Source organism: Embiotoca jacksoni, unplaced genomic scaffold, assembly GCF_022577435.1.
Source record: "Embiotoca jacksoni isolate LCO1_2020_lvr unplaced genomic scaffold, fEmbJac1.0.p SCAF_88, whole genome shotgun sequence".
NCBI classification, from domain to species: Eukaryota; Metazoa; Chordata; class Actinopteri; family Embiotocidae; genus Embiotoca; species Embiotoca jacksoni.
In genome coordinates this window covers 182,501-197,118 of record NW_027185445.1, presented here as the reverse complement: position 1 = coordinate 197,118, position 14,618 = coordinate 182,501, and the positions used below count along the sequence as shown (strand labels likewise).

The 14,618-nt window shown below is 46.8% G+C and overlaps 2 protein-coding genes across 2 annotated transcripts in view; one reads left to right on the top strand and one right to left on the bottom strand.

Moving 5' to 3' along the window:
* Positions 1-268: 268 nt before the first annotated feature.
* cunh5orf22 (chromosome unknown C5orf22 homolog) lies at positions 269-7,828 on the top strand. The gene is made up of 10 exons (XM_069139954.1): positions 269-437; positions 914-1,059; positions 1,254-1,403; positions 1,633-1,748; positions 2,520-2,824; positions 3,130-3,192; positions 3,415-3,536; positions 3,874-3,940; positions 5,574-5,713; positions 5,800-7,828. The coding sequence occupies exons 1-10, from the start codon at positions 369-371 to the stop codon at positions 5,954-5,956; spliced, it is 1,335 nt and encodes a 444-aa protein (XP_068996055.1). The 5' UTR covers positions 269-368; the 3' UTR covers positions 5,957-7,828.
* A 77-nt stretch (positions 7,829-7,905) lies between these two features.
* Positions 7,906-14,618, bottom strand: part of LOC138192514 (epidermal retinol dehydrogenase 2-like) — a 19,713-nt gene continuing 13,000 nt past the window's right edge. The window contains exon 7 of the mRNA XM_069139955.1: positions 7,906-10,139. Within this exon, the coding sequence (XP_068996056.1) occupies positions 10,043-10,139 (97 nt within the window). The 3' untranslated portion in view covers positions 7,906-10,042. The remainder of the gene's footprint in view (positions 10,140-14,618) is intronic.

Sequence of the window (14,618 nt, the reverse complement as noted above, 5' to 3'; positions counted from 1 at the left end):
AATGAGAAATAAAATGAACTTTTTTGATTTTAGCAAATGGCTGCAATGAAACAAAGAGTGAAAAATTTAAAGGGGTCTGAATACTTTCCGTACCCACTGTAGATCAGTTGGAGGCTTCATGTCATTTTCTCTCTTTGAAGACGCCGAACGTAAAAACGGGCTCAGTTTCTCCCCCTACAGTCTGTCTGTGGTACAACACCAGGAACCTTTAGAAGGGTTCCTTCTTCACTTTTGTTTCTATCCGGACATGAATCGGCGGTGCTGTCACTTCCGGTCGGCAGACTTCCTGCTGGTAGAAGTCGCTCTGCTCGGCGGGAACATCTCCGAGGAGAGTGCGAGTTAAACGGACGCGGCGACAGCGGAGGAAGATGAGCTGCGTGCCGGTGAAGCGGCTCTACAAGCAGCTGCCGGTGTGGATCGTGGAGGACCACCACGACGTAAGCCGCTCCGCTGTGTGTCTCTGAAATCCCGCCGGGTGGAACCAAACACATCCACGGGCCGGCAGTTGTTTCAGTCCGGAGCTCCGAGTCTGTTTCACTGAATCATTGTTATTCATGATTATTGATGACGTAATTCGAGGTTGTGATTGATTTGGGACACACTGCTCCGTTGTTCCCTCCCACCGCCTCCATGTGTGAAACATAACACAAAGTAAAGTCTTGACCACAATCACGGATCTTTTTATTCATAAAACAGATCAGAAAGTTATTCACTCCTTCATTCTGCTCTGATTAATAAATACAGCTCTCATCTTCCTGTTTGACTAATGTCGCGTCATTTATACTTTTATTGTGTTGTTTTTGATCATTATAACTTGTAAAGCGTCTTAAGTATCCTGAAAAGCACCATATAAATAAAAAGTATGATTATTATCATTGTTATTTAGTCATTACTGTTTGCTCTACCTGGACAGGTGGTGAAACACATCTACCGGGCCATCGCGTCCAGACACCTCCCCCTGAAGGACCTGAGGATGGTTCACCTCGACTCCCATCCGGACCTGCTCATCCCCGTCAACATGTGTGCCGACACCGTCTTCGAAAAGGACAAACTCTTCAGGTACGTCTGTGTCTTCGTCTCAGGACACACGAGCTGCAGCCGGCTGAACAAAAGCAGAATATGTCTCCTCTCAGGTTGGACCCAGCTCGTTTGAAACAGCCGACCCGGTTCAGAGGAGGGAGGATGGTGTAACAGCTGATCACCTTTCAGAGGAGGGAGGATGGTGTAACAGCTGTGATGTCTGGTCCTTTTAGTGAGCTCAGCATTGAGAACTGGATCATGCCCATGGTGTACGCGGGTCACGTGTCCGGTGTGGCCTGGCTGCATCCATACTGGGCCCAGCAGATCAGAGAGGGACAGCACGCCATGACGGTGGGCAGAGACGCGTCCACCACCACCATCAGGTAGGACACGTCCACCACCACCATCAGGTAGGACACGTCCTCCTCCGTCAGGTGGGACATGTCCTCATCTATCAGGTAGGACATCCTCTGAGACAAACGATGAAGAACATTGTTTGCTTCATGGAGACTTGGCATTCATTCTGTACCTCTGCCTCTGACCTGTCCTCTCATGTCTCTGTCCTGTCCTCTTCTGTCTCTGTCTCTGACCTGTCCTCTTCTGTCTCTGCAGGGTGACCAGTACTGACCCCTACTTCCTCAGTGATGGTCTGTATGTGTGTGAGGATCAGCTGGAGAACTCCAAACCTCTCCGACTGAACGTGGTCCGAGTGAATCCAGTCAAACCAGGTGAGGTTTTATGAGCAGGAGGGGGGTACCAGGTGGGGGTTCGATACCAGGTGGGGGCTGGGTAGCAGGTTGTTTACAGGTGTTTAAAGGGTTGTTTACAGGTTTGTAATGGTTGTTTACAGATTGTTTACAGGTGCGTACCGGTTGTTTACAGGTGTGGTGAGGAGTGTTGTCGTCCCTTCTGTTTGTGACTTCAGTGAAATGGTTTTTCTTCAGGTGTTTCCTCAGGTGAGTTTGGAGGTCTTCAGTTGTGACACTCCCAGTTTTTAATCTGTTGGATGATCGGTTCTAATTCTGCCTCCATGTGTTGAACATCTGGAAATGAAGGTTTGAGGAGGAATAAAGGCTCAGTTAGTGTTTGTGACTGTTAGAGCCTCCATGTTTGATCTCCAGCCTGCAGATGTTTATTATAAACTGGTGATCATATTAATGACTCTGTTTTCCTCAGACTAACTGGGGTCTGTTATTCTGTCCACCTGGAGCTCCTCTGGTTCTGAACAACTCCAGATGTTGTAGTTCAGAGTTGCTCTGCAGTGAAGAAGCTTCAACCTGATCTCCCTCTTACATGTGGGTCCTCCTCACTGTGTTGTCTGAGTGGTCCAGCTCACTGCGTCTGTCTGTCCAGACTCAGCCCAGCAAACATGCTTCATTTTTCACCTCAGAAAACATTTATGAAGCCTTTTTAGAAGATTTAGAAACCTTGGTTTACTTCTGTGGTTCCTCTTTAAAGGACAGCTCTCCATTTCAAACATTTGTATCGTTTGATTCCAGGACAGCAGACAGAGACGAACACAGAGGGACGTCTGACCAAGAGACGGAGGACGGACTGCAGTGAAGCAGGAGAAGCCAGCTGCTCACAGCCGCTCGCAGCGAGCACTGACGCACTGCCGCCAGCAGAGGGCAGCAGCATGAAGGGCCTGAGAGAGGAGGAGGAGGAGGAGGATGAGGATGAAGGATCAACCAGTTATATTGTAGAGAGACTGTCTGAGTTTCTGAGAGACACCGAGCCGTTCGTCCTGGACATCGATCTGGACTTCTTCTCCTGCAAGAACCCCTTCAAGGAACTGTACACACAGGTACGTCTGCTACGTCACGTTCAAACCAGAATCATTACATCCAACAGCCTCCTTATATATAAAGATATAGAAAACTGAATCAGCTGTTCATAACTCACCGTGGAGTCAATCTGCTGGTTCTGAGTGAAGCTTCCATATAAACTGGATCCAGTCTTTGAACTGAAGGACGTCTGTCTGTATAAATGTATAAAAATATCAATATTTATATATTAATATATAAATATCTGGCCATCTTCATACAGAACTGTTGTTAAACTGTAACATGAAGACTTTTCCTGAATCGACCTCCATGTTTCTGTTTCCAGGAAGAGTTCTCCATCCTGAAGGAGCTCTACAACTTCAGAGGACCAAGTCCCAGCGCTGAGCAGGTGAGATGGGGGGGGGCTCAAAGTAGTTTGGCTTTCTGGAAGAAATTGTATTTTCTTGATTCCTGTTGTTCTGGTTTTGTACCCTCATGGTTGAAATTAACTTATTGTAAGTCGCTTTGGATAAAAGAGTCAGATAAATGAAATGTGTGTGTGTGTGTGTGTGTGTGTGTGTGTGTGTCTGTCTGTGTGTGTGTGTGTGTGTGTGTGTGTGTGTGTGCGCAGGAGGAGCTGGATGAGTGTGTGGATCGTCGTATACGTCAGTTAGAAGATCTGGAGGCAGCGTTTGCTGACCTGCTGGAGGACGATGGAGAGGAGACGGTGACACGCTGGGCCAGCAGTCCTGGGTACACACACACACACACACACACACACACACACACACACACACACACACACACACACACACACACACACTTCACCAGAACAACACGCTGCAGGACGTTCGTACATTCAGTGCTTCACCAAAAGTTTCTGAACCTTGAAGAAGTACTTTCCTAATGAAGGACTATTTGAGGGGTGAAAGCACAGTGTCGCCCCCTGCTGGTTCCCCCCTGCGGGAGAAAGTCCTTCAAAGGTTTCTGTTTACCTGGGAACGTTCCTCCCTGCAAATACACCAGACAGGAAATAAGAGTGAGGGAGTCCTTTCAGAGACAGTCCCACTGAATCTTCTTTCTTTTACAGCATGGCTTCATTAGTACAACTGGTTTCCAGTTTGAAGACAAGAAATCATTGCCCTGACTACGAAATGGTAAGAATAATAATAATAATAATAATGACAAACAGTAACTTACAGTAATGACTTGCAACCTGTTTCCTAAACAGTTGGGACACTGTTTAAAATGTAAACAACAACAGAATGCAATGATTTGCATATCTCATAAACCCATATTTAATTGAAAATAGACCAATGACAAAATATCAAATGATAAAATTGAGAATTGTCAGTTTTATAAAAAAAAAAAAAAAAAAAAAAAAAAGTAATTTGATGGCAGCAACACAATTTTAAAAAAGTTGAAACAGTGTCAAAAAAAAGACTGAAAAAATGATGTGAAGCTAATTAAAACACCTGGTGGAACATCTGACATCTAATTATGTTACCATGGCAACAGATCAGTAGCATTGGGTATAAAAGATGATTTCAGAGAGGCAGAGTCTCTCAGCAGTGAAGATGGGGAGAGGTTCACCACTCTGAAAGACTGTGTTGGAAAATAGTGCAACAATCTAAGAATAATGTTCCTCAACGTAAAACTACAAAGAATTAGTGGATTTCATCGTCTACGGTTCATAATATCATTAAAAGATTCAGAGAATCTGGAGAAATCTCTGAACACAAGGGACAAGGCTGGAAACCAATATTGGATGGTGGTGATCTTCGGGCCCTCAGGCAGCACTGCATTAAAAACACACTATTCTGGAGTGGAAATCACTGCATGGGCTCAGGAACACTTGTGAAAACCATCGTCTGTGAACACAGTTCATCGCTGCGTCCATAAATGATGTTAAAACTCTCCAAAGAAGAAACCAGATAGAAACATGATCCAGAAACACCGCCGCCTTCTCTGGACCGAGATCATTGAAGATGGACTGAGGTGAAGTGGAAAACTGTCCTGAGGTCTGATGGATCACAATCTGAGATTCTGTTTGGAAATCATGGACGCTGCATCCTCCAGGTTAAAGAGGAGAGGGACCATCCAGCTTGTTATCAGCTCAGTTCTAAAGCCAGCATCTGTGATGGTACAGGATGCATTAGTGCACATGGCATGGGTATCTTGAACATCTGGAAGGAAGCATTAATGCTGAATGATATATTCAGGTTTTGGAGCAACATATGCTGCCATCCAGACAACGTCTCTTTCAGGGAAGGTCTTGTTTATTTCAGCAGAACAACGTCCAACCACATTCTGCACGTATTCCAACAGCATGGTTCTCTAGTAGAAGAGTCCGCTGATAAACTGGCCTCCTGCAGTCCAGACCTGTCAATCATTGAAAACATCTGGAGCATCAGGACATGAACAATACAACAAAGGAGACCCTGAACTGTTGAGCAGCTGAAATCCTCTATCAGGCCAGAATGGGACCACATTTCACTTTCAAAACTCCAGCAACTGGTCTCCTCAGTTCCTAAAGGTTTCCAGAGTGTTGTTGAAAGAAGAGTTGATGCAGCTCAGTGGTGAACATCATCCTGGAACAACTTTATAGAGACGTGTTGCTGCATCAGATTCAAAATGAGAAGACATTTTTTATAAAACAATAAATTGTCAAATTTGTAACATTTGATATGTCGTCTTCTATTTGTAATTTAATGAGTTTATATGATTTGCACATAATCCCATTTAGCAGGATGAGAGATAAGAGTTTAATTGTTCCCCCGCCCCCCCCAGGTTCACCAGGCAGGGTTAACCTGTGACTCAGTGGAGCTGCCTCACCACATCAGCAGTGACGAGGAGATTGACAGGCTCATATCAGCGGTGCAGCTCTTCCTCAAGGTTCTGCCGTCCCCGACGCTGGTGACGGTGTCCCGGTGAGCAGCACCGCGGCCCAGATGTGCCTCGTAATAAGTGTCGTAGTTCAGGAAGTTACAGAATGTTGGTTGATGTGTGTTTCCAGGTCCAGTCTGGATGAATACTGCCCGCTGGAGCAGGTGGACTCGGTGCAGAGCAGAGTTCTGGTCGTGCTGGAGGGTCTGTATGGAGACCTGGACCTCCACAGAGACTATGAAACCAGCAGCACAGAGACTCAGGACGGACAGACACAGGCCTCCTAACACACACACAGAGAGACACACACACACACATACACACACAGAGAGACACACACACACAGAGACACACACAGAGACACACACACACACACACACACAGAGACACACACACAGATACACACACAGAGAGACACACACACACACACAGAGAGACACACACACATACAGAGACACACAGACACACACACACAGAGACACACAGACACAGAGAGACGCACACAGACACACACACACACACACACACACACACACACACACACACAGAGACACACACACATACAGAGACACACAGACACAGAGAGACACACACACACACACACACACAGAGAGACACACACACAGAGACACACACAGAGACACACACACACACACACAGAGACACGCACACAGAGAGAGACACACACAGACGCGTGCACACACGCACACAGACACACACAGAGACACACACACACACACAGAGACGCGTGCACACACACACACACACGCACACACACAGACACACACACAAAGACACGCACACACACACACACACAGAGATGCGTGCACACACACACACACACACACACACAGAGATGCGTGCACACACACACACAGAGACGCGTGCACACACACACACACAGAGACGCGTGCACACACACACACAGAGATGCGTGCACACACACACACACACACACACACAGAGATGCGTGCACACACACACACAGAGACGCGTGCACACACACACACACAGAGATGCGTGCACACACACACACACACAGAGATGCGTGCACACACACACACACAGAGACGCGTGCACACACACACACACAGAGACGCGTGCACACACACACACAGAGATGCGTGCACACACACACACACAGAGACGCGTGCACACACACACACACACAGAGATGCGTGCACACACACACACACACAGAGATGCGTGCACACACACACACACACAGAGATGCGTGCACACACACACACACAGAGACGCGTACACACACACACACAGAGACGCGTGCACACACACACACACAGACGCGTGCACACACACACACACACACAGAGATGCGTGCACACACACACACACACACAGAGACGCGTGCACACACACACACACAGAGATGCGTGCACACACACACACACACACAGACGCGTGCACACACACACACACAGAGACGCGTGCACACACACACACACAGAGACGCGTGCACACACACACACACAGAGACGCGTGCACACACACACACACAGAGACGCGTGCACACACACACACAGAGATGCGTGCACACACACACACACACACAGAGACGCGTGCACACACACACACACAGAGATGCGTGCACACACACACACACACAGAGACGCGTGCACACACACACACACACAGAGATGCGTGCACACACACACACACACAGAGACGCGTGCACACACACACACACAGAGACGCGTGCACACACACACACACAGAGACGCGTGCACACACACACACACACACAGAGACGCGCACACAAACACACACACACACACACACACACATCCGGAGAAGATGACGAGAAGATTGTGCTCATCACGAGCTGCTGCAGTTCTTCAGTGTTGGAAGGTTTACAGATGAATCTGTTTACAATATAACTGTTTTAATTCCTTATCAAAGTCATGTAACCGATTACACTTGATGATTTGAGCAGAATTAAAGATTGAATTAAATAGATTTGTGTCTCATTTAGATTGAAAGTTGCTGATGGATCATTATCACGAGCTGAGATGACGCTGCTGGTCTGAACGGTAATAACACAGTGGACACGTGACCGTACAACGTGACAAGTGAAAATAAATGAGAGGCTTCGTTATGTGTACAATGATGGCCGTCACATTTCATTTCTACAATCCAGCAGAATCCAGACTTTTTCCAGACTCAAATTAAAGCTGCAGCTTCCTGAACACAACGTGTTTGTTCTCCACTGCTGCTGGACAGAAGAATCAGAGTGTTTATTGAGTTAAACAGAGGACACAAAAACACTGAATTCTGGGTAAAATAATTAAAGCTGCAGATATTTAGGAGGCTGATGTGTTCACATGATGAGGTCATTTCCTGTCAGTGCAGAACAGCAGTGAGATCTGAAACAACAGGACTCTAGAAACTCAAGTCCTGCACAGTCCTAACATGTGAGAACTATTAGTTTGTGAACTGATGGAAGACGCACAAGAAGAGTACAAATGTAAACTGTAAGCAGTGAAATGTGGGTCCTCACATGCTGCACGGCGGGGAGCCAGCGGGTCGGGGAATAATCGAAAAGAAGTCATACTATAGCATGTCGCCCCAAATATGATGAAAATATCCTAAATGTGAGATTTTTGGAAATTTTGGAAGTTGAAAATTCATTTTTCTTTTTCCAGTTTTCAATTACATGCTATTGTGAGTTTTTTTGTACCTTGAACATGAACTTTTTTGGACTTGAATTGAACCAATGACCTTCTGACTGAGAGGCACCAGCACTAACCACTGTGATGCTGTGACTTTCTTTTGTCCTTTTGAGGACATACCATAGTATGACTATTATTTCATATTTTGGATGACAATACAAAGTCATACTATAGCATGATGTCAGAAATATGAAAAAAACTTTGAATATTTTGGATGACTTTTTTTTATCACTTTTTGGAGTATGACCTTTTTCTGAACTGACATGCTTCAAGTTACTTCTCACTGAGGCAACTTCTCCAACCACTGTCATACTATATGTCCCAAATATGAAGAAAAAAAAAAAAGCCTCTTTTGGGGGATTTTTATTTTTGTTTGAGTTTTGTATTGTTGTTGACCTTTGGTTTGGTATTAGTATGACTGCATGTACAAACCTGAACCCCAGTGGCTTACCGTTAGAGGGACTCCCCCTCCATGAACCATGTGTGTTGTGCTCTGTAATAGTCCATTTATTTTTGAGGAGAAAAATAATACTATTTCCTTGGATAACAACAGAGCTTCTGCCCCTTCGGTGCTCGGGCCCTTAATATGACAACGTAACTGAAGTAATCACTCCGGTCACGTTACTGTTCTGATCATGAATCAGTTTAATTGTACGATGTGATGGTAACAGAATCACTGAAGCAAATTCAGTTCAGTCAAAATGTTGAACAAAGAATTAAAAAAACAGACGTGAATGATTTGAAATGAATGAACAGACTCTGAAACACCATCAGACCTCCACCTAAAGACACGTTACAAACACGCTCTTCACATGACGTTAGACAGATATGAACCCTGACACGTCCTATGATATCTAATGTCATTTGAGTCACATGTTAACTGTAATAATAAGAAATGTAACGGACTGTTTGGAGAAATGATGTCGAGTCTAAATATATTATAAAAAACCCTGATTATTAATCTGCCCGTTACTTCATCGTTGGACAGAGGGAGGAAGAGGAGGCGCGGCGGCCATCTTTACAAACATCTGGGACAGTTTTCAGAGGTTCGGACCATCAGACACCAAACTGAAGCATTAAAACAGACGTTCGCTGTTCCTGAGCGCGAGTGATGGACTTTAAAACATTAAACCAGAAGAAGAACACATGAACCTTAAAACGATCATTGACAATGTTTCCTGAGTTATTAAAAATGATGCTGAGCCCCGTTGACCATCGTCCTGAACAGAAGAGGACGCTGTGTCTCCTTCCTGTTTCCAGCTCCTCATCTACCGTCCTGTTTTAGAGTCTACGGTGGGACTTCCTTTGGTCGGCGGATGTTTGGCTTTAAAAGGTCCAACCCATCACATTAACAGACATTCAGGAAACATTAATAAGTGATTGAGTACCGGCTGCATGGGAGCATCCCTTATGGATCTGCATCCGTTCATAACAGCAGCATTAAAAATCCATCATCCAGCAGGATGATGGATCCTTCAACTGTCTCCAGCTCTCTATTAATAACATGTTTCACTACCATGTCGTTTAAAAACATGAAGACTAATAATTCATCTGCAGAGTACAGAGTTCAAGTAGAAACCACTGGAACGAAGGAACCGTGACTCAACAATGGGATTAATATGAAGATTAAAATATGTGTTGATGTGGATTACTCCCTCGCGTGCCTTCGTCCTCGGCCGTCCTTCACTCCTGCTTCCTGGAGCGTCCCCTGAACGTGTCCATGAGGCTGAAGGCTCCGAGGTAATGACCCAGCATGATGCCTTGCTTCACGGGCAGGACGCTGTGGAGAGACGCAACAAACATCAGCTGGACGTCAGGACGCTTCACAACTGGTGGAACAAAAAGTACTGATTTAGAAATTCATGAGAGAAGTTGAATGGGAGTCTATGGAGCCGGAGGCTTTTTGGAGCCGACCTCTAGTGGCACTCGCTGGTATTGCAGCTGAAGACACTTCTGGATCAGAACCATTTTACAGACCTGAAGCTACGAACTCTTTTAGAAACAGTCCCTCCAAGAAATAAGTAGGAAATAATTAAACGCAAATTCAAGCAAACTCCACAATATTTGCAGGAGTTTGCAATTATTTTTAATTCCTGCGATTTTTTCATAAAAACCCTCGTCATCAGAGTCTGAAAGTATTAAAACATAAAGTAAATCTTTTCAAACAAAACTCTTTATTACCAACAATAACTCTTCATTTAATCAGAAAGTCTCTGCTCCTGTTTTCATCTCCAAATAAAACTCTGTTCACCGGAGAAACAGGAACAAGAAGAGAAACAGGAAGTGAAATGTGTTCTTCACATTAAAATGATGATTAAATGTTTGTGATCAGAGGAAGTGATTCCATATTACTGGATGTTAAATGAGTTTTCTCCACACGTCCAGTTGTCAGAGACGTCTCTTTGTTGGTTTCATCCAGCAGGTCTATGTGTTGAATCAGGTAGCGATTAAAAAAAGTCAAATGTTAAAACTTTTTCTACTTCCTGCAATTTTACGCAAAAAAAAAAAAAAATCACTTAAAACTCCACAAATTACGTCGACATGTTTGATTAAATCTGCTGCAAAATCCCCCAAAAACTTTTACAACAGCCACAAAAACTTCCTGAAGGGACTGATATAAAGTCACTAAAACCTTTCCAAGCCGATGCCTTTGTCAGTGTGAACAATAAGAATGGATTTTAGCTGCAGCTCCGAGTGGAACAACCTTTATGCTGCCGTTAAGATGCTTCAGTAAATACTGTTGGAGCCTGAATGATGTCTCCCGCATTTTGTCCTCAATCAGCAGCTTCTGGATGATGAACAACCGTCTGACAACGACTGTCTTCAGAGACAAAGCTGGATAATACAACAAATTACTAAACACTGGAATACAAAGAATTGGATGTCAAATGAAGTGACAGGCGAGGCACTATCTCCAAAAGGTTTTCTAGTGGAGAATAAAGGCTTCGTCCTCATAAACAGACGAGACAGAGAGAAGATCGAGAACACTCTTCTATGAAATGTAATTAGAGGACAAAACAGCTGAAGCTCGGAGGTTTATCTGAGGCATCAGTCACCACCTTACTGTAGAGCTATACAGCTTCAAGTGATTGGACCAGAGATCACACAGTCCTCTGTGATTGGTGGACAATAAGATGGACGGGCTAACAGCACGAACATAGTAAGAACTGAAGCAGGCAGCTTTTAAAACGACAGTTGGTGAAACCGTGATCACATCAACATGAAGGAACATTTCAGACATGAAACATTAAACCAATCAGAACCAGCGGTGATGTCATCAACCATCAGTGATGTCATCATCCATCAGTGATGTCATCGTTGGTTTGTGAACGTTATGAATCCTCCAGTTCAGATTCTGTCCGTCACCATCTTTAATAGTTCGGAGCAGTTTGGAGCAGGAAGTGACCAAATTTGGACGAGCTGGGGGAGGAGCCAGCGGTGGATCTGACCGATCTGATCGGAAACCTGACGATACTACGTCCCGCCCACCGATAGCTGTAACCTGACTGCACCACAGGCCTGTCAATCAAACAGACACGCCCCCAAAAACAGGTCTTCTTGAATCTTCTTTTCTAATGAATGAGGGATTATTTTCAGATGGACCTCCAGAAAACTAATAAGAAGGAGTGACTTTAGCTAACAACACCGAGATAACTGATGGACACATTTTATTCACTTTGGATTTGATGACAGAAGTTGAATGGGAGTCTATGGAGCCGGAGGCTTTTTGGAGCCGACCTCTAGTGGCACTCGCTGGTATTGCAGCTGAAGACACTTCACTCGTCCACTTTCATATCCAGTCTGAGCTCATTCGTCCTCGTGGAAACTCCCAGAGAGTTAAATCAATGTTTAGTTGAGCCTCAGCTGACTGTAAGTGTCCCAACCTCTGACCTGCACCGCTGCAGAACCAGGAGGTGGTGCAGGCTTTATTACAAACACACAATACCACATGATGACAAGGTACACAATCTTTATTAAACACTACGTCTGTGTCTGCAGACGAACTGAACAACAAGGTACAACAATAAAACATTCAGTGATTAAACCTGATTCATGTTCATATCAGAACAGCAGCAGGATATCTTTATTCAACCGACTCCCTCCAACCACAAGCTGTGCATCCTCCATCCATCACCACGACACACCATCACCAGTGACATCACCCTCCTCTCTACCAATCACATTACACAGAAGTAGAGGTCCGTCTCTGGGTTAAATGCTCAATAACTGAAGTCAGAAGGAACCCGGCTGCAGGTCCTGATGTCATTTATCCTGATGGAGAGATGAACTTCTAGCAGAAGAGAGCCATCCACATCTGACACATCACACAGCTGAGTCAGCAGTTATTACAAATTCTACTTCAACCGTTTTATTCAGATAAATCAGTTTCATGTAGACTCATGTGATGTGCAGCCGGTGGCTCTGCAGACAGGACGACTGTCCCAGGGACCACTGAACCTTCACATCACTGCATTTAGAGCAAGTAAACCACACAGACAGACATGTTGCTCTGTCCCCACATGTCCCCTCCTCTCTCCTTTTGGACCCCCCTCCTCTCTCCTTTTGGACCCCCCTCCTCTCTCCCTGTGGACCCCCCTCCTCTCTCCTTTTGGACCCCCCTCCTCTCTACCTGTGGACCCCCCTCCTCTCTACCTGTGGACCCCCCTCCTCTCTCCCTGTGGACCCCCCTCCTCTTTCCCTGTGGACCCCCCTCCTCTCTCCTTTTGGACCCCCCTCCTCTCTCCCTGTGGACCCCCCTCCTCTCTCCTTTTGGACCCCCCTCCTCTCTACCTGTGGACCCCCCTCCTCTCTCCTTTTGGACCCCCTCCTCTCTCCTTTTGGACCCCCCTCCTCTCTCCCTGTGGACCCCCCTCCTCTCTCCTTTTGGACCCCCCTCCTCTCTCCTTTTGGACCCCCCTCCTCTCTACCTGTGGACCCCCCTCCTCTCTACCTGTGGACCCCCCTCCTCTCTCCCTGTGGACCCCCCTCCTCTTTCCCTGTGGACCCCCCTCCTCTCTCCCTGTGGACCCCCCTCCTCTTTCCCTGTGGACCCCCCTCCTCTCTACCTGTGGACCCCCCTCCTCTCTCCTTTTGGACCCCCCTCCTCTCTCCCTGTGGACCCCCCTCCTCTCTCCTTTTGGACCCCCCTCCTCTCTACCTGTGGACCCCCCTCCTCTCTCCTTTTGGACCCCCCTCCTCTCTCCTTTTGGACCCCCCTCCTCTCTCCCTGTGGACCCCCCTCCTCTCTCCCTGTGGACCCCCCTCCTCTCTACCTGTGGACCCCCCTCCTCTCTCCTTTTGGACCCCCCTCCTCTCTACCTGTGGACCCCCCTCCTCTCTCCTTTTGGACCCCCTCCTCTCTCCTTTTGGACCCCCCTCCTCTCTCCCTGTGGACCCCCCTCCTCTCTCCTTTTGGACCCCCCTCCTCTCTCCCTGTGGACCCCCCTCCTCTCTCCTTTTGGACCCCCCTCCTCTCTACCTGTGGACCCCCCTCCTCTCTCCCTGTGGACCCCCCTCCTCTCTCCCTGTGGACCCCCCTCCTCTTTCCCTGTGGACCCCCCTCCTCTCTCCCTGTGGACCCCCCTCCTCTTTCCCTGTGGACCCCCCTCCTCTCTACCTGTGGACCCCCCTCCTCTCTCCTTTTGGACCCCCCTCCTCTCTACCTGTGGACCCCCCTCCTCTCTCCTTTTGGACCCCCCTCCTCTCTACCTGTGGACCCCCCTCCTCTCTCCTTTTGGACCCCCCTCCTCTCTACCTGTGGACCCCCCTCCTCTCTACCTGTGGACCCCCCTCCTCTCTCCTTTTGGACCCCCCTCCTCTCTACCTGTGGACCCCCCTCCTCTCTCCTTTTGGACCCCCCTCCTCTCTACCTGTGGACCCCCCTCCTCTCTACCTGTGGACCCCCCTCCTCTCTACCTGTGGACCCCCCTCCTCTCTACCTGTGGACCCCCCTCCTCTCTCCTTTTGGACCCCCCTCCTCTCTCCAATAAAGTCTCAGCCCACTTTTATGCAAAGTGAGAGTATAAAACTGTATCTGTGGTAGAACTTCATTGCTTTGCATAAGTGATGAACTTCTCCCCATGTGCATGTGTAAATAAAGACTTCTTTTGTATTAATCTTCGACTTTATCCTCATCTGTGACCTGTCTCCCGAAATTGACCACACTAGTTATCAGTTATCAGTCTACCACAGCTTAGTTGCATGCACTCTGTAAAATGGTTCTGATCCAGAAGTGTCTTCAGCTGCAATACCAGCGAGT